This window comes from Macaca nemestrina, chromosome 17, assembly GCF_043159975.1.
Source record: "Macaca nemestrina isolate mMacNem1 chromosome 17, mMacNem.hap1, whole genome shotgun sequence".
In the NCBI taxonomy this organism is placed as follows: domain Eukaryota; kingdom Metazoa; phylum Chordata; class Mammalia; order Primates; family Cercopithecidae; genus Macaca; species Macaca nemestrina.
In genome coordinates this window covers 35900935-35919300 of record NC_092141.1, presented here as the reverse complement: position 1 = coordinate 35919300, position 18366 = coordinate 35900935, and the positions used below count along the sequence as shown (strand labels likewise).

The 18366-nt window shown below is 52.9% G+C and overlaps 2 protein-coding genes across 17 annotated transcripts in view; both read left to right on the top strand.

The window, feature by feature from the left end:
- LOC105476767 (slingshot protein phosphatase 2) overlaps positions 1–7296 on the top strand; it is a 306278-nt gene extending 298982 nt beyond the window's left edge. For 3 of the 5 annotated variants that reach the window (XM_071082605.1, XM_071082606.1, XM_071082608.1), the window contains one exon: positions 307–3730. In XM_071082605.1, the coding sequence (XP_070938706.1) occupies positions 307–2397 (2091 nt within the window). In that variant the 3' untranslated portion in view covers positions 2398–3730. Of the gene's footprint in view, positions 1–306 lie in introns of all 5 variants that reach the window. The other 2 variants (XM_071082607.1, XM_071082604.1) reach the window with 1 other exon arrangement.
- A 3023-nt stretch (positions 7297–10319) lies between these two features.
- On the top strand, positions 10320–18365 carry LOC105476799 (coronin 6). Of its 12 annotated transcripts, none has more exons than XM_071082614.1 (11): positions 10320–10537; positions 11802–12001; positions 13456–13578; positions 13997–14126; positions 14215–14396; positions 15565–15684; positions 16142–16246; positions 16337–16482; positions 16808–16865; positions 16971–17201; positions 17292–18365. In XM_071082614.1, exons 2-11 carry the CDS (start codon positions 11804–11806, stop codon positions 17412–17414), a joined length of 1416 nt encoding a protein of 471 aa, XP_070938715.1. In that variant the 5' UTR covers positions 10320–10537; positions 11802–11803; the 3' UTR covers positions 17415–18365. The 12 variants fall into 12 exon arrangements, with proteins under 12 accessions (XP_070938715.1, XP_011731313.1, XP_011731322.1 ...); XM_011733011.3 differs by having other exon boundaries at positions 17289–18365; XM_011733020.3 differs by having other exon boundaries at positions 11741–12001.
- The last annotated feature ends 1 nt before the right edge of the window (position 18366 follows it).

Genomic DNA, 18366 nt, shown 5'->3' with positions numbered 1-18366 from the left:
CCAAAAATATTTGCTTTTCATTTGGGATCAAAGTTTTGGATTGGAATTCTTCTTGAGTAAACAGAACAGAAAGTTTAGTAGAGAATAACACAACCTATCACAAATTTTATGTCTAGCCTTGATGAATCCAGTTTTTTCTTGTAGTCTGACAAAACAGATGGGTAGAGTACGGTCCCAGGAACTCTGTGATTGGTATTCTCATAGTCAGATAGGTTGTCCTGGATCAGAGGATTAATAAGCAGAAAATCAAGCCTTTTCAGTTAGACTACAATTTGCCATAATCTTCTCACTACTTTCTCTTCCTAGGCAATTTCAGAACTGGTCAGCCCAGACATCTTCATGCAGTCTCACTTGGAAAATGCAATTTCAGTCAAAGAAATTGTCACTGAAATTGAGTCCATCAGTCAAGGAGTTGGACAGATTCAACTGAAAGGAGACATCTTATCCAACCCGTGCCATACACCAAAGAAGAACAGCATCCATGAGCTGCTCTTTGAGAGGGCCCAGACCCCAGAGAACAAACCTGGACATCTGGAGCAAGACGAGGGCTCCTGCACAGCCCAGCCTGAACTAGCCAAAGACTCAGGGATGTGCAACCCAGAAGGCTGCCTAACCACATGCTCATCTACAGCAGACTTGGAAGAAGGGGAACCAGCTGAGGGGGAACAAGAGCTCCAGGGCTCAGGGATGCACCCAGGTGCCAAGTGGTACCCTGGGTCTGTGAGGCGAGCCACCTTGGAGTTTGAAGAGCGCTTACGGCAGGAGCAAGAGCATCATGGTGCTGCCTCAACATGTACCTCATTGTCCACTCGTAAGAATTCAAAGAATGATTCTTCTGTGGCAGACCTGGCACCAAAAGGGAAGAGTGACGAAGCCACCCCAGAACATTCATTTGTCCCCAAGGAACCAGAGATAAGCAAAGGCAAAGGGAAATACAGTGGGCCTGAGGCTGGCTCACTGTCCCATTCTGAGCAGAATGCCACTGTTCCAGCTCCCAAGGTGCTGGGGTTTGACCACTTGCCAGCTCCTCAGGAGGGCCCAGAGTCGGATACTGGAACACAGCAGGAAGGAGTCCTGAAGGATCTGAGGACTGTGATTCCATACCAGGAGTCTGAGACACAGGCAGTCCCTCTTCCCCTTCCCAAGAGGGTAGAAATCATTGAGTATACCCACACAGTTACATCACCCAATCACACTGGGCCAGGGAGTGAAATAGCCACCGGCGAGAAGAGCGGAGAGCAAGGACTAAGGAAAGTGAACGTGGAAAAATCTGTCACTGTGCTCTGCACACTGGATGAAAATCTAAACAGGACTCTGGACCCCAACCAGGTTTCTCTGCACCCCCAAGTGCTACCTCCGCCTCATTCTTCCTCTCCTGAGCACAACAGGCCCACTGACCACCCGACCTCCACGCTGAGTAGCCCTGAAGACAGAGGCAGCAGCCTGTCAACAGCCCTGGAGACAGCGGCACCTTTTGTCAGTCATACAACCCACTTAATGTCTGCCAGTTTGGATTACCTGCATCCCCAGACTATGGTTCACCTGGAGGGCTTCACAGAGCAGAGCAGCACCACAGATGAGCCCTCTGCAGAACAGGTTAGCTGGGAAGAAAGTCAGGACAGCCCTCTCTCCAGTGGCAGTGAGGTGCCATATAAGGACTCCCAGCTGAGTAGCGCAGACCTAAGTTTAATTAGCAAACTTGGTGACAACACTGGGGAGTTACAGGAGAAACTGGACCCATTGCCTGTAGCCTGTCGACTACCACATAGCTCTAGTAGTGAAAACATAAAGGGTCTCAGCCACAGCCCCGGTGTGGTGAAGGAGCGTGCTAAAGAAATCGAGTCTCGAGTGGTTTTCCAGGCAGGGCTCACCAAACCATCCCAAATGAGGCGCTCAGCTTCTCTCGCCAAATTAGGTTACTTGGACCTCTGTAAAGACTGCTTACCAGAGAGGGAGCCTGCCTCCTGTGAATCCCCTCATCTCAAACTGCTTCAGCCTTTCCTCAGAACAGACTCAGGCATGCATGCCATGGAGGACCAAGAGTCCCTAGAAAACCCAGGTGCCCCCCACAACCCAGAGCCCACCAAGTATTTTGTAGAACAGCTCACAACAACAGAGTGTATTGTGCAGAGCAAGCCAGTGGAGAGGCCCCTTGTGCAGTATGCCAAAGAATTTGGTTCCAGTCAGCAGTGTTTGCTTCCCAGGGCAGGACCTGAATTGACTAGTTCTGAAGGAGGCCTTCCCATGCTACAGACCCAGGGACTGCAGTGTGCATGCCCAGCTCCAGGGCTGGCCGTGGCACCCCGTCAGCAACACGGCAGAACTCACCCCCTTAGGAGACTGAAAAAGGCAAATGACAAAAAACGGACAACCAACCCCTTCTATAATACCATGTGATTCTGAGCCTACACATGTGACTTTCTAGAAGAAATGTTTGTAAAAGGGGCAGGTGTAATATGTAAGGAACATGCACTTTATTGGTTAATTTTATAATATTTTGGTCATTTTACTGTTTCTGGCGCATGCAGGGTTTGGGTTTTCAGTGTGTATGTGTGTGTATATGTAAGGGGAAAGAGAGCTTGATCTGGATGGCAAGACCGTTTATCATTTTTTATTTTAAAAAAATCAAACCTCAAAAAAGTCATTTTCAGAGAACACCTTTATCAAAGGCAAATTGCTGTTTTTCAGTCAGCTGCCACCTGCCTCTCATTTTGCCCTCTGAGAAAAGGCATGGTTCCTTGATTGAGGGAAGGAAACAGATTCGGAGGAAATTATTTGGAGATAAAGCTGGGAATTGGAAATGTTCCCCTGCCTTTGTGATGATGGTTTGGTTTCCAGACCTGAGGCATCCAATGGGCTAAAGGGCAGCCAGAAGTCAAAGGGCTCTCAGCCTTTGTCCAGCCGCAGCCCTTTAGAGTTCCTGAAGGAGGCAGGTTCCGCTTTGCTTTAAAAGAGGATCTTCCGGTATTCCAGAGTGTATCATTACAGTAAGGCATGATAATGGCCAGCTCTGCAAATTTATCATATAGTTTCTTCCCCAAGAAAATTATTTTTGAAATTAAAACAGGACCCCAAATCCAAGTGGTCTTCTGTAGAGGAAAGCATGATAAGAGGAGGAAGACATAAAGTTGGGGGTGGAGAGGCTGCTGCCCAGAAACTGCTGGGTTGGTGGATCCACACAGATGGGCATCTTGGCTCTCCCTACCAGAAAAATGTGCCTGCAGTGTCCTCCCAACTGAAAACAACAGTGACATGTTTGAAAAGCAGCAATCGAAAGTCAGTGTGTTCTTGTAAAATGAATACATATGTAGGGTTTTAACCCTTCCATTACTTGAATAATTCTTTGGGCCTTCTGAGTTTAATGGCCATATTTTCTTCCAGTTTATTTTCCTTCCCCATGCTGTTGTCCCCATGCTGCCTATTTTTTTTAATTTCATAGATTATATTTGAATTGTTAACATTACATATGTTTAACATCCATTGAATGCAATATTTTATTTTCGGTATTATCACTGTTAACACTTTTTTTCCTTTTCCTGGAAGGTTTGTCATTTCTCTAAAGTTTGTACACAGTATTTATGTACATAATATTGTCACTGTCTTACAGTGTCTTGTTCATTATGTAGGGTATTTTTGATTTATTCTTTTTAAGAAGGAGTAGAGTTGCAACTGGAAAACACACAGACACCAGAAATAAAACTGTTGGGTGTTGATAGGAATCTGTACAGTATGTTGATGGTGGTTGTAGTTGTTTAAATGGAGACTTCTAATCACCAGCTCCTGCCAAATTATGCATTAGTAACTTCTTCCTCAGAGACACCCCTAAAGGCTCCCATTAGGTTACAGCGTGACTGAAAGCTGATTTCTTTCTGAGACTGAAATCCCAGAACATTGTTTGCCAGTATCTCAACCACAACCAGGAAGTATACGTGAGTTGCTCAGAGTGGAAGCTTCTAGTGGAGGCTGAAGGCCACAAGGGAGGCCTCAGCCAGGGGCAGGTGCCCACAGTGACTCCATTTAGGATGCTGTCGCTTTGCTACTGTTGTGGAGATCCTTAACGCAGCAGCACCTGCCATAAGCAAGCCTCTTGTAGCTTCTTACAGAAGACAGATTTAGTCTAGCATGAAACACCTCTGCAGCTCACTAAAACTGAAGAGGCTTGCAGATTTGCTTTCTGTTAGCTTTCGTTGATGTCCACATTACTGAGGATTGACTGAGTACAGACTGGAGACAGGTTTTTGGCTCGTCACAACACTGAAGAGGAAAATACAAATGCACAGACTGTCAGCGTGATGTCAGAGGCCAGAGTTTGGTGGGGGCAGATGGCAGGGTAACCCAAAAGATGCAGAAAAGGTAGACGGGGCCACTGGGGCTTAAGAGGAGCTGTGAAGTTGTGTGGAAGCCGAGGTTGGGTCTGACATCCCTGTCAGGAGGCGGGTTGGACAGAAACCACTTGCTAAAAGCATCTTTATGGTGTAGTGATTATGTGTATCCTGTGCTGTTGCTCAGTAGTTTCCTTGAATGTTCAAGTATATCATCCACACAGTTTTGTGATTCCTGGATATTTGTGTGTTGTAAAGTGTTTTGTTAGGTGGTATGAACTAATGTGAAGAGGCTTGAGACAGGGTTATGGATTTCCAGGGCTCTTCCATCTAGAATGCCCTGCCTTCTTGAAGCAGTTCCACCACCAATATGATGGGGAAGGGCAGGAAATTGTGGCAGAGTGGGGAGAGGATTTGCCTGGAAGTTCAGAGAGTGGCATCCACTCATGGTAACCCCTTACCATGATGACATCCCACACACTAAGAGGTACAAGCAGGACCAGAGTTTTGGACTTTTCCCTCTTCTCCCCTCCACTGTGTTTAATGTTCACTCATTGCATTAAATAACAACAAAGATGGGACAAAACCCACTAATGCTGTGGGGAAAAAATTTTTTTAAGAGCAAAGGAAAGTCTTTCTGCCTTTTTATAATTACATTTTTTTTTATCGTTTAATTTACCTGCCTAATAAACATCTTCTACAGAGTGTCTGTAATTCAGCCATGCCAAGGAGTGTTTGCCAGCCTTTTCAGACTCCCAGAATTGGGTGTTCCTGGGTTATTTACACAGCTGAGCAGTGTCCAGGGGAGGTGCGTAATGAACTGTTAAGGACTTTGCAGACTGTCTTCTCTTCAGACTCTTTTATAATCTCCAGTGGCCTCTTTCCCTTTTCTTCTGTGCATGGAAAGCCCAGACCTGAAAGAGCAGATAGACTGGCAAAGATGAATAGGAAACACTTTGACTCTTGCCCAGTGTCTACCTCTCTCTCTCTCTCTTTCTCTTTCTCTCAACCACCAATAGACTCTCACTTATTTTGGAGGAGTGTGTGTGCATGTGTACACATATGTACATATGTAAAAAGAGTTGATGTTTTGATGCATGGGGTAAAAGCTCCAGAAGCATACAGAACTTGAGCTGAACCTGGTCAGTAGAAAGGGAAACCCCAACCTTTCTTGATTTTTGGAAACACCCAGGAGTAATGGATACTCTAGTAGACATGTGGTACTATAGTACTGTAATACTCATCTCTCCTAATTTTAGTTGCCTTTCAGATTCTAAATGTTTGGGATCATTCCTATCATCTCAGTCTCTTCAGGATCTTTAGTATTTTCCTGGTTCTGAGGAGGCTTGAGACAGGGTTATGGATTTCTTGATTCTGTCTTTATCCCTACTGATAGTTCCTCTTTCTAATTTTCTAACTACCCAGAGCTCCAAGGACAGCCTGAAGATCTCAGTGCCCCAGGCTTTGAGCCCCCTGCTCACAGGCCCCAGACAGATGCTGTTGGGTAAACCCAAAGCTTCCTATGAGAAGCTTCTGAGATGTAGCAGGTCACAGAAGTGTTCACCTGTTTCATCTGAGGATTTCAGTTCTGAAGCGATCTAGGCATGTTTGGTAAAAATGTTTTTGTGAGAGTTCTTTTTTTAAGAACACATTATGCAAAAAGTCACTTTTAAGGGCATTTAAAAATTTTTAAATAAAGCCATTCTTTGGCTTTTTTGGACTATTTGTGGATGCTTTGTTTACATTTTGAATATTAAAATGTGCATCATCCTGTCGGCCACATAGTCCTGCAGGCATCAGTGCCCTAGCTGTCCTGTGAGTCCTCATGCAGAGCAGTGCCATCATGGTCAGCCCTTGTGAATAAGTGGGTATACCCTGAAGCTGACTTCCATCTATGTCCTGCCCTCCCATCCAGCACTCTCTATGGAAATAGTTGTCATTTCCTCAGTGATGGTGTGTTTTATAGTGATGGTTGTAATGGTGAATGGCTAGTGTCATTTTGTTTAATTTTGTTTTGCTTTTGATGGTGGATAAGATGAAATTTTAGCTGTTTCAGCATCAATCCAACTTAAAAGCATCTTGGACTTTGTTTTCCCTTCCTAACTAAAAGATCAAGGCATGTTTTAGACACAAGCATATTTGCTGTCTCAACTCCTCTGACACCCATATTAGGAAAAGGCCTGCCACCAAAGCAGGAAGCTGCACACTCCTAACCCTTCTCCCAGGGTGTGGGGTCCCTTGACGCCATGAAAAGCTATTGCAAGGTGCTTCTGTACTTTTCCAGCCTGGAAATGGAGGGTGACTAGCCCTGGTTCCTGCTATGAGAAGATAACCAGCCTCATTTTCTCAGTGCCCCAGAGATCTAGGATAGGATTTCTAAACTGGAATCATCCTTAATCAGCTTGAAGATCCCCTAAGAGGCATTTGACTGGTGCTGCCATCTGTGTCCTCAAAGCAATGCTGGTGGCAGCGTCCTGTGTACACGTGCAGAGCTAATACCCAAACTAAAACCTGGGTAACTGGCCCTGAAGTGCTTGTAAGCCCACAGGGAAATGTTTGAATTTTACGTTTTGTTGGGTTTTGGTTTGCTTGGCATATCTAAAGGTGCCTTTTCTTTTCTTTTCTTTTCTTTTTTTTCTTTCTGCTTTGTTTTGCAGGACTTGTTCTAACATGGAAAACAAGTCCAGAAGACTCCTTCTGACTGTTACCTTTGCCCCAAGCCACCCCAAACTTTTATGCTCACATTTTATTAAAGCAGGTGCTCCCTGGAATCTCTGGGACCTTTTTGAGGCATTTGAAGCAGAATATAGAGTGGTCTCATCTCCTTCCTTAATCTTCCTGGTGGTTGGGATGTTCCACTTGTATCATAGATTTTTTTATTACTGATGTGCTCCGCTGTTTTTAAATGTGAACTTGTGCGCAAATGTGCAGATTCAATGTTCTTGTTACAGATTGAATAAATTTTTATTTTGAAGATGAAACGTGTACTTACTTCATCAGATGCAATAAAGGAGGGGGGTGCTGGAGAAGGAGGGAGGGTCAGAAGAAGAAACACAGTGAACAGCAGTAGTTTTCAATGATTGATCCCAATCATGTCACCCTGAAGAGAGAGCTGAGCCCCCAAAAATAAATGAAACACCTCAGCCCACTGAAAAATTTCTAGAAATGGGACATGAACATCTTGAGATATTAGTGGTGCCATTCATCACATACAAGGCAGGGCTATCATCTAGGAAGAGCTCAGTTTCCAGTTCCCAATTGCTAACAAAATTTGCTGAAGTTCCCCCCGCTCCCCCACCAAAAGAGAAAAAACTGCTTTGAACTAAAGTCAGCCTGCTTCATTCTGAATCATCCATATCAAGTGGGAGGGGCACAGTGCTGGTCTTTAGCTGGAGTGCATGATGGTGAAGGTAAGGTCTTTCACCCTGGGATCCCTGACCAATCTAGATAAGCTCAGTCTTGGTTTTCTAGCCAAAGCAGATGGACCAAATCATGGCTAAGTTGCCAGCTACCTCATCCAGAAAATGGCTTCCTAAAAGATGAAATCCATGACTGTCTTCTATGGATTGCCGTTCAGAGATAACAGTTCAAAAGGGAGGCACGAAGCTCAAGTAGCTCCTTTCCTTGATTGGTTCTTCTTGCCTTAACTCTGCCCACTCACAGCTCTGCCAGGCCTTGGCAGCCAGAAGAAGGCTAGAGGGCAGGGCTGAGCTACGCCAGGCCCAAGCAAATATCTGAATCCCTGTACTCAGAAAGCACCACCCTTCCTAGATGATGGAACCGAAGGGAGCATGCATTGAAGGATTCCTGCTTCCTAGTCCCAAGCCCTTCCCTCTAGAAGGGAGTCTCTTGTTCTCTTTAAAGAGAAGGAGGGTGGGGTAGGGGAAACGCCATTTCAGAGGAGGCAGCACATAAAATCCCTACTCTGCTAAGGAGTGGCGCAGAGTTGGAAAGAATCTGACCCAATCCTGTTTAGAGAGCTGTAAAAATATGGCGATTGAGCCAGGACTGGAACCAGTTTTTTAATTCATTCCAGGTATCCTTCCTTCTGTGCCACACAGTATAAACTCTGTTACGCTTTAGCCCAGCACTTGTGAGATAAAGTGGCACTGTCCTTCAGGGACAGATAGAAATGCGTGCTGTTGAAAGGCATGGACCAGATGCCAGACCACGTGGATAAGAATCATAGCTACATCAACTACCTGTTGAGGTTGTGATGGGTAAGTCACCTAACCTCTTTGTGGCTCAATTTCCTCAACTGTTAAATAGGGATAATAACAGTACCCACCTTAGAGGATTGTTTTTTGTTTGTGTGTGTGTGTGTGTGTTTTGAGACAGAGTCTCACTCTGTCACCCAGGCTGGAGTGCAGTGGCACGATCTCAGCTCACTGCAACCTCCGCCTCCCAAGTTCAAGCAATTCTTGTGTCTCAGCCTCCTGAGTAGCTGGGATTACAGGTGTGCACCACCACACCTGGCTAATTTTTGTATTTTTAGTAGAGATGGGGTTTTGCCATGTTGGCCAGGCTGGTCTCAAACTCCTGACCTCAGGTAATCCACCTGCCTCAGCCTCCCGAAGTGCTGGGAGTACAGGCATTAGCCACCTGCGACCAGCCTAGAGGATTGTTAAGAGTATGAAATTAATACGTATAAAGCCCTTAGAACAGTGCCAGTGCCTAGCACATAAGCATGGGTTATTGTTGTAAAGGAGCAACTGAGTCACTCAGGTATTTTCCTCCTAATCATGTGCCTGGAATCTTTAGGTAAAAGAGAGATGACTCATGTACCCTCATACCCTGCCCCCGCACCCCTATGCCAGGAGTTATTTCTGGAGCACTCGTAACGGTTTTTTATTCTGTTCCCCTACAAGCCACTGGCTCTTGATTTGAGTCTGTCCCTACAACTGGACTCTTCCTGAGAAACAAAGGAGCCTTGTGGGGCCCTTCATGGTTTCTACCACCTTCCCTCCCCTTTCTCCCCAGTGCTGGTATCTGCCCTCCGGAACGCTGTGTTCCATTCACTCGCTCCCAGGTGTGCCCTGGAGAGTGGGAAGGAATAACTGGTCCCAGATGCCCCTATGATCCAAGGGAAGAAATCCAGACAATGTGAAGACACTGGGTAGACTGGAGCTACGGGACTGGTTGGTCTTCACTGGCTGTATTTTGATTAGTTTATCTTTAATCTCCTTGACCTCGGTCAGCATTCAGTTCTGTGGATATTGGGGGATATGGGGGAAGTTAACCTGGAACACAGTTGGGCACCAATTCAAACAAGGCCCAGAAAACATTAGGAGTCTGGCCTCTGGGCTGGCTTCTCTGACCCCTAAAATGTGACTAGAGACCTGTGCCAGCCTCTTCCCCCGGCATCTGGAGGGGAGGGAGTGTCAAGGTGGATTCACTTTACACTCGGTCCTCTCCTTGGTCTTTCAGCTGCTTCCTGCCCTGGTCCATGGAATCCCCTCTAATGGGGTGAAATGCCTAGCACACAGCCAGCATTTTAGGTTTCTCAAATGATCGCTATTGCTATTCATAACAATAACATTCGCAGCCCGGTGTCGGGTGCCCTCGCACTTGCCCTAGATCAGCCTGGGACCTCATCCTCTAGGGCCTCTTTCCCCCAGGGACGCCTGGACGTGCAGTCCCGCAGTCCCGGCCGGTCGGGACAGCTAAATTGGGAGCGCGATTGCGGCTGGAATGCGGGCGGAGGCACCTGATCTCGCACGGCTGCCGGCTCTAGGGGAGCACGCCCCCTCGCCGGTTCCCTCTCCAAGCGTCCTGCTCTGGGTCTGCGAACCCGAGCCTCCCCAGCTTACCCGGGAGTCACGGAGGGAGGGAAAGAGCGTGCGTACCCAGCACACAGCGGCACACTTACTTTTGATGCTTTTCCGAGGCCAGCGGAAGCTCGGAGCGCGGTCGGGGGCGCTCGACTTTCCCGCCGCTAGAGGGGGCGGGGCAACTTTGGTTCTGGTCCCGCCCCTAAGCTAGTCCCCACCCCCTCAGGTTGATGGCAGCAGCAGCTGGGGTTGCAGCGGCGCCGGGCCCTGGAGAGCCGCAGGCAGCGGCCTGAGTGTGGAGCCGGACACCCGGGTCCCAGATACTACGGACACCCGGAGAGCCGGCTCCTTCGCTCTGACGACTTCTTCGGCCCCCTACGCACTCGGGCCCCCTCCGCAGAGGATTCGCAGCGTGAGCGCCCCGCGCCGCCCGCTCAGGACCAGGTACCCAGCCCCCCACACGCGGCCGCCACCGCAGCCGGCGGAGCGGGCGGGGTCCCTGAGGGGCAGAGGTCTGCGCCCCCTCCCCCCGCGCCGCCAAATTCGGTTTCGGGCGGGGAGGACGTGGTGTCTATATTTGGCCAGCGCTCCCGGAGGGCGCAGACACCTCGTCTCGCAAGAACGCAGTGCTGGGGCAGGAGGCTGGAGAAGGGTGCGGGGAGGCCGGGCCTCAGGCTCGGGGCCGCAGACGTGCCTTGAAGGGCACGCGGATGCTGGGGCTGGGGTGGGGCAGGAGCTACTGGCTGGGGCTTTGGGAGTACTCAGTGTGTCATCTAGAGAGGCCCTAGCTGGAGAAAAGGCACCACACCCTCCCCATCCCTGCAAATCTGGCCTGGCCGCGGAGGGGGCAGGGGTGGAGGATGGGGTTGAGGATCCCCCCCCAGAAGAGTTCACTAGGAAGAAGGCCCAGCCAGGGCAGGGGACCCAGAGGAGAAACCGGACAAGCGTATGGTAGGCAAAAGCCGGAAGACCATGATCAGGGCTCCCTGGAGAAGCCAGTGCAGAGAGGAGTGGGAGAAGAGGGACCCACCTCACTCTGTGCTGCCACCCGTCCACCCACAAGGCATAGGATGAAAACACTAGCAGAAAGGACTCAGGTTGGCGGACAGGAGGAACTTCCCCTTTGGCAAATTTTTAGAAAAAGGCAAAACCCCATCTGCCTGAACTATTCCAGAGTTGCAAGTTCGGGATCCTGTGGTGGTGCAGTCCTGGCCCCATACCTGGCTTTAAGCCAAGATCCAATGGTCAAGGCCTCTGCTTCTGGACAGGGTGCCTCTGGGAGCTACAATCACTTCCGTGAAGAGATGCTCATCAAGACTGTAGGAGCGGGGGTGGGGGGTGGGGGATGGAGGCGGGCAATGTGGCGTTGAGGCTCCTCCTAAAAACATTCCAACGTCCAGAAAGCTTTCAGTCCGTTAGGCTCCACAATCCCCTCAGCCTGGGTCTCTATGGAGAAGTCAGGCCCCAAATCCTAGCCCCTTACTGTAAACAGCATTTTACACAGCAAAATAACTTTCCCATACTCTGACCACCTTGAAGAAAGCTCCCTGCTTCTAGGACCAGACACTATATGGACTTATACCGGACTCCTGACCACATAACCCTTCTCATCAGCCACCCCCCCCCCACTCCTCCTCCCTCCCACAGCTCACAGGACTAAGGACCAAAGGCATTTCTGGGCACTGAGATCCTACCTCTCTGCCCGCAGCTATGAGCAGACGTGTGGTTCGGCAAAGCAAGTTCCGCCATGTGTTTGGGCAGGCAGCAAAGGCCGACCAGGCCTATGAGGATATCCGTGTGTCCAAGGTCACATGGGACAGCTCCTTCTGTGCCGTCAACCCCAAATTCCTGGCCATTATTGTGGAGGCTGGAGGCGGCGGTGCCTTCATCGTCCTGCCTCTGGCCAAGGTGAGAGACCAGGGAAAGGAAGCAAGTGGGAAGACACTGGCTGGGGCCCCTGGGAACTCCCAAGGCAGCCTGTGTTCTCACCTAGTTGCATTCCACAGTCAGGAGAAGTGTCTGTGTGGATTGTCTCCTCCCTATTCCCCAAGCCCTCAAGGACCAGAGGGGAGGCCACCCCACCCCACCCTAACATCAGGGTGGCCTACTCCCACTCCCTAGCCCTCCCACCTCTCCACGCACCACCCCATTCCCAGCAGGGACCAGGAGGGGAGCCGGGTGATGGAGATGGTTGGGACACAGCACAGCCAAGCCTGGCCAGATTCCATCACTGCCTCTCCTAATGCCGCATCCCCTCATGTTTTGGGTGTGGAAAACCTCCTCCCTAGCCCAAGATGACCATTTGATTAAGTCACATCTCAGAGCAGCAAACTGAGGACAGGGTCAGGCTCTATCCAAAGAGTCCCTGGCTACCTCCAAGGGCTGTTGCAATGAAATAGAAAGAAAGGGAAGGGAAAGGAAGGGGAACATGATACATGAGGCCAGAGCCCTCCTTACCCTTAGGATGGGGACCAGGCAATGACTGCCATGTTAGCTTCATAACCTTAAGCCCCTTGGCCATCCACATCCCAAGGATGACTCCCCGCCACCCCCAAGGTATGACCCTGACCTGGATTCTGGCCCCTGCACCTTGTTAGGGGAGGCTCCACAGGGGGCAGGGTCAGGAAGAGGCCTGACAAAGCCAGTGACTCACCCTAGACAATGCAGACACCATCCTGGGACACAGGCCTCAGGGCTCAAATTTCAGCTGGAGCTGCCTCCTCCCCCAATATGTCTGCTCTTTCAGTACCACATAGCCACCCTCTCCCCCGCTGCCTGGTCTGGACTAGTGCCTGTCCCTGCAGAAGTCTCAGAACCCCCACAAGCAGCCTGTGAAGACCAAAAAATAGGTGGGCCCCCAACTCCCATTTGGCGATAGTAGGCACCAGGAATGCTTGCTGCTTGTGGTTCCAAGGTGAAAGTGGTCCACAAGGAAGAGATCTGCCAAGGGAGGCCAGCAAAGGGCTGTCCAGCACTACACTATTACCTTACCTTGACCTCTTCCACCAGGAGAATCCCACAGACATTTCAATAGGAGAACGGGCTGAAGAACAGCCTCCTCCAAGTAGGTGTCTTTGGAAGCGCACTGGACTGGAAAGTTCAAATCTCAGCTCTATGAGTATCTTGTTGTGTGTCCTTGGTGAGGCCATCTTACCTCTCTGTGTCAGAGTCCCTAATATTAAACTGTTTCAACTCTGCCTTCAGTAAAGTGCAGCAAGTGGACTGGATGGTGTTAGAAATGTGGAGAGGGATCTGCAAAAAGAAAATAGATAATAGGGAATTGAGGTGTAAGCAGATCTGCTACCCACCCCCTAAAAACCACATAGGAGAGTAGCCCCACATCTTCCTCTCCAACCCCTCAGACAGGGCGAGTGGATAAGAACTACCCACTGGTCACTGGGCACACTGCCCCTGTGCTGGATATTGACTGGTGTCCACACAATGACAATGTCATCGCCAGTGCCTCAGACGACACCACCATCATGGTAGGAGCCAGGGGGCTACTGCTGGGCAGTTGAGCAGGGGAGCAGGGAAGGCTGCCTCACCTGTGCTGGGGAAGGTGCTAAGGGTGGTAATAAGGGAGGTGCTTGGTCCCAGAGCCCTGCCCTGCCCAGCTCCCAGACTATTTTTAGCTACATGCCTACCCCTTCCCAGGATGCACTGCTTAGGACTAATTATAGCCATGGCCAACGTGGTGCCTGCAGAGCAGCAGGGCAGCGCTCTGAAGTCTCCCTGCTGGAGTGAATGGGAGGTCTCTGGAGAGCTGGCAGTGCCCCCTCCTGGCTCTCAGCATGCGCCAGCACATCTTGCCCTGCATTTCACCCTTACCACTCAAGAGAGCCGGCAGGGAAGCACAGGGTGGCTCCTCATTCCACCTACCATATGCCTTTTCTTCCTACCCAGGTGTGGCAGATTCCAGACTATACCCCCATGCGCAACATTACGGAACCTATCATCACACTTGAGGGCCACTCCAAGCGTGTGGGCATCCTCTCCTGGCACCCTACTGCCAGGAATGTCCTGCTCAGTGCAGGTCTGGGGGCAAGGGAGGGTTCCCCCATAGATGGGTGGGTGGCGGCAAAGGCGGGACCCAGGTGACCATGCCTGGCCACTCTGGGCAGGTGGTGACAATATGATCATCATCTGGAATGTGGGCACCGGGGAGGTGCTGCTGAGCCTGGATGATATGCACCCAGACGTCATCCACAGTGTGTGCTGGAACAGCAACGGTAGCCTGCTAGCCACCACCTGCAAGGACAAGACCTTGCGCATCATTGACCCCAGAAAAGGCCAAGTGGTGGCGGTGAGTGCCTGGCCTAGCCACTCCCCAGCATCCCCTGACCAGTGGCCAGCTGTCAGCACCTTGTACCCACCATTATCAGAGCCCCTGGTCCTGGCTTTCACCTGTCACATCCCTGCTCCAGAGACTAGCCCTCTTCCCCCGTCTCTGCAACCACAGGTCTCTGCCCTAAGTAAGCCCCCAGCCTGCAATTCTCTGCCCGGCTCCTGTTCCCTCCCCTCCCTTGCATCTCAGAAGCTCAGAGAAGGGCTCCTCGCTTTGGGATTGAGGAGGGGAGAAGCTGGAAACTCCACCCTCCCACCAGAACCTGCATGAAACCTGAGCTCCCGGACCCCTCTCCTCTCAGCCGGCACCCAGACGCATCTTCCAGGGTCTGGGGCCTGACACTGGCTCGAGGGCTGGCCCTTTCTCCTTGTGGACCCGCTGGGCGGGGGATGGGGGGCAACCCTCGCATGTTGCTTATCCCAGCCGGGTGCCCTGGGTGGGCTGAGGCCCTGGCCTCGCCGGCCTCAGTCTAACCTGGGGTGCGGGTGCGTGGGCAGCTTGCATGTCTGCGTGGAGCACAAGCGCCGAGCGCGGTCGGGCGGGCGCGCGGGCGCTCTAACCCACTAACCCCGCGAGCAGGAGAGAGCCCGGCCTCACGAGGGCGCCCGCCCGCTGCGGGCTGTCCACCGCAGACGGGAAGCTGCTCAGCACCGGCTTCAGCAGGATGAGTGAGCGGCAGCTCGCGCTCTGGGACCCGGTAGGCCAGGCCGCGCCGGGCGCGCTAGCTCGCTCCTTCGCTGGGTCCGCCGGGAGCGCCTTCCCTGGCTGTGGCTGGCGCCCAAGAGGCCCGAGCTGAGCGGGGAGCTCCCCGTTCAGGAAAAGCCTCGCTGCGACTCCGGGGAGCCAGCAGACACCCCTGCTCTAGGGATCGGCCTTTGAGCGCGCTTAAGGGTTCGGGATCGGCTGAGAGCCGCGTGCCTCCTGCTCTCTCCAGGCGCGGATGCTCTCCAGGTCAGGGGCCAGCCGTGGCCCCGCAGGAAGCTGAGTGCTTAGGCCCCTTTTGTCTCTTCCCCGCCTCCGCTCCTCCACCCCGGACACCCAAGTCAGCAAGCTGGTTGCTCGTCCCTCCATGCTGCTCAGAGCAGGCGGCTGGGTGATGTCCCTCCCTGTCTCCCCCTCCCCCCAGGAGAGGTTTGCGGCCCACGAGGGGATGAGGCCCATGCGGGCCGTCTTCACGCGACAGGGCCATATCTTCACCACCGGCTTCACCCGCATGAGCCAGCGAGAGCTGGGCCTGTGGGACCCGGTAACGCAGCTGGAGGCTTGGGGTGTGTGCCCCGGGGACTGGCATCACGGGAGAGTGGCCAGGCGCCCCCCACCCGCAGGGCATGCCCACCTGGACAGGACTGAAGGCTGCTGCCACCTCTGCAGCGCCTGCCATTCTCACACCCACCCCTCTGCCCAGTTTTGCTGCGTCGCGTGAAGGATCCTGCGCTGGCGCCCCCACCTGGTGATGCCGAGTCCCTGGGGGTGGTTTGCTGTGACTGCATGCGGCGCGCAGCGGGTATATGTGCCCGGGAGGAGGAGCGATGTGCGCAGGGGAGGAGGAGAGACGTGCCCAGGGGAGGGGCCTGCAACTCTGGTCACTAGAGGTTTGGGGCATACGGTCTGGGAAGGCCAGGAAGCGTAAAGGGGCTTCTGGGGGTCCCGAAGTAGCACGGGAGGGTGGGGCAGGGCTGGTCACGCCTCCTGTACTCGGGCAGAACAACTTCGAGGAGCCAGTGGCACTGCAGGAGATGGACACAAGCAACGGGGTCCTATTGCCCTTTTACGATCCCGACTCCAGCATCGTCTACCTGTGTGGCAAGGTGCTCACGGCCGGGCAGGGAGAACACGGGGCTGGATGGAGATATGGAGGGCCTTGTCCGGGCGCGCCCCTGAACCGACTGGTTTTGCAGGGCGACAGCAGCATTCGGTACTTTGAGATTACCGACGAGCCGCCTTTCGTGCACTACCTGAACACGTTCAGCAGCAAAGAGCCGCAGCGGGGCATGGGTTTCATGCCCAAAAGGGGACTGGATGTCAGCAAGTGTGAGATCGCCCGGTCAGCGGCCTTGGCCCCTCCCGAACACCTGCCCGCCTCTGTCCCCTACTCATGTCGGGTCCTAGCCACGGGGCTTCCCCAGTAATGCAGTGCTTTGGAAAAGGGGGACAGGGGGATAAGACAGTTCTGTTTCAGTGCCAGACCCACTGCTCACTAGCCTTACATTCTCAACTTCAGTCTTTTACTATAGAACCAATAATGTGTGTAATGTGCAATATGCATGGTAGGCGCTCAGCAAGTGTTGGCCTCCAACCCCCTTGGTCTTAGACAGGAGAAGTTAAGGACGTGGAAGTCTGCGGGGGTGCTGAACCCTGCTCCCTTATAGGTTCTACAAGCTACACGAAAGAAAGTGTGAACCTATCATCATGACTGTGCCCCGCAAGGTGAGGGGCCGGGAGAAGGGTTGGGCAGGGCTACTAGGCGGAAGGGAGCGGAGCAGGCCCCGCACCCCTCTCACGCAGGTCCCCCTGTCCCACCCACCCCCGCAGTCAGACCTGTTCCAGGACGATTTGTACCCGGATACGCCGGGCCCGGAGCCGGCCCTAGAAGCGGACGAATGGCTATCCGGTCAGGACGCCGATCCGGTGCTCATTTCGCTGAGGGACGGCTACGTGCCTCCGAAGCACCGCGAGCTCCGGGTCACGAAGCGCAACATCCTGGACGTGCGCCCGCCCTCCGTCCCCCGCCGCAGCCAGTCATCCAGCGACGCCCCCTTGTCGGTAAGATCGACCCTGCTGCACCCTGGCCCAATCTACATCTCCCCCTACCGCCCCTATACGACACGGCCTCTCCGTCCTCCGCCCCAGCAGCAGCACACCTTGGAGACGCTGCTGGAGGAGATCAAGGCCCTCCGCGAGCGGGTGCAGGCCCAGGAGCAGCGCATCACGGCTCTGGAGAACATGCTGTGCGAGCTGGTGGACGGCACGGACTAGCCCGGCGCGCCAGGCAGGCGGAGCGGGGCGGGGAGCACAAGCTCGGCCCCGCCCCAGCTATTGGTCCCGGACCCCGCCCTCTTGGGCTGGGGCCGGGGGCGGGACTGGGAGGGGAACTCCGCCCCTCGCGGGAGACCGTAACTCTTGGATCACAGGGGAGACCCATGTCGGTCCGGCGGAAGCTGGACGGCGCGCCTCGTCTGGGACTCGGCTGGAACTGGCCTAGGGAGGTCTGGGGGGGGACCAGCAATGGTGCTGCACGGCGAGGTGGTGTGCCCCTTTGTCCTCTGCCCAGGGCAGGGAAAGTGCTTAGTATTTACGCGATGCTTGGGGACATTGGAGCCTGAGCTTGACCTCAGATGGGTGGCGATTTGATGGGTCCCCCCAGGCTGGGGAAAATGACAGCGCTTCTCCTAATCAGCTCACTGGTTTCCATCACCCTGAGTGGTAAACCAGATGGGCGTCACCCCAGTTCTGCAGACACATACACATCCCGTTTGCTGCAGAGCCGGACCCAGTTACACCCACAGAGGTCTGTGGTAGAGAGTTCTCTTCCTTCTTTCCAGCGACAGGGGCGAGGGCGGCTTCCTCGCGGCAGCCCCCGCGGAGAAATCTTGAGAGAAGTGGCATGAGAAATTAGGTTCATCACAAATACACACACACTGCCCCCCAACCCTCTGCTGTTGCCTCTCTCAGAAAAACAAGACGTACTGAATGAAACATTTTACTAAGCGTTCAGTCTGTGCCTCCTGCATGGGTGGGAGTGAGGGGAACAAGACCCCCAGCCTCTGCAAATGCTACCCCCATGCTCCTGGGAGACCTGGCGATGCACTCCGGGGCTCAGGGCCCACCAGGCAGCCTCTTACCCTAGAGCTCTCCCCACTCTGAGGTTCAGAAGGACCCCAACCCACACCGTAGGTGTTCCCCCCAGTAAAGTCAGGTAGCAAAAGCC

Bases quoted from the DNA above. Each gene is read 5' to 3' on its own strand.
- LOC105476799 (XM_011733011.3), top strand. From the start codon at position 11,804: ATGAGCAGACGTGTGGTTCGGCAAAGCAAGTTCCGCCATGTGTTTGGG. The intron at 14,127-14,214 runs GTCTGGGGGCAA...CACTCTGGGCAG, and splicing joins GAATGTCCTGCTCAGTGCAG to GTGGTGACAATATGATCATC. The intron at 15,685-16,141 runs GTAACGCAGCTG...GTACTCGGGCAG, and splicing joins AGCTGGGCCTGTGGGACCCG to AACAACTTCGAGGAGCCAGT.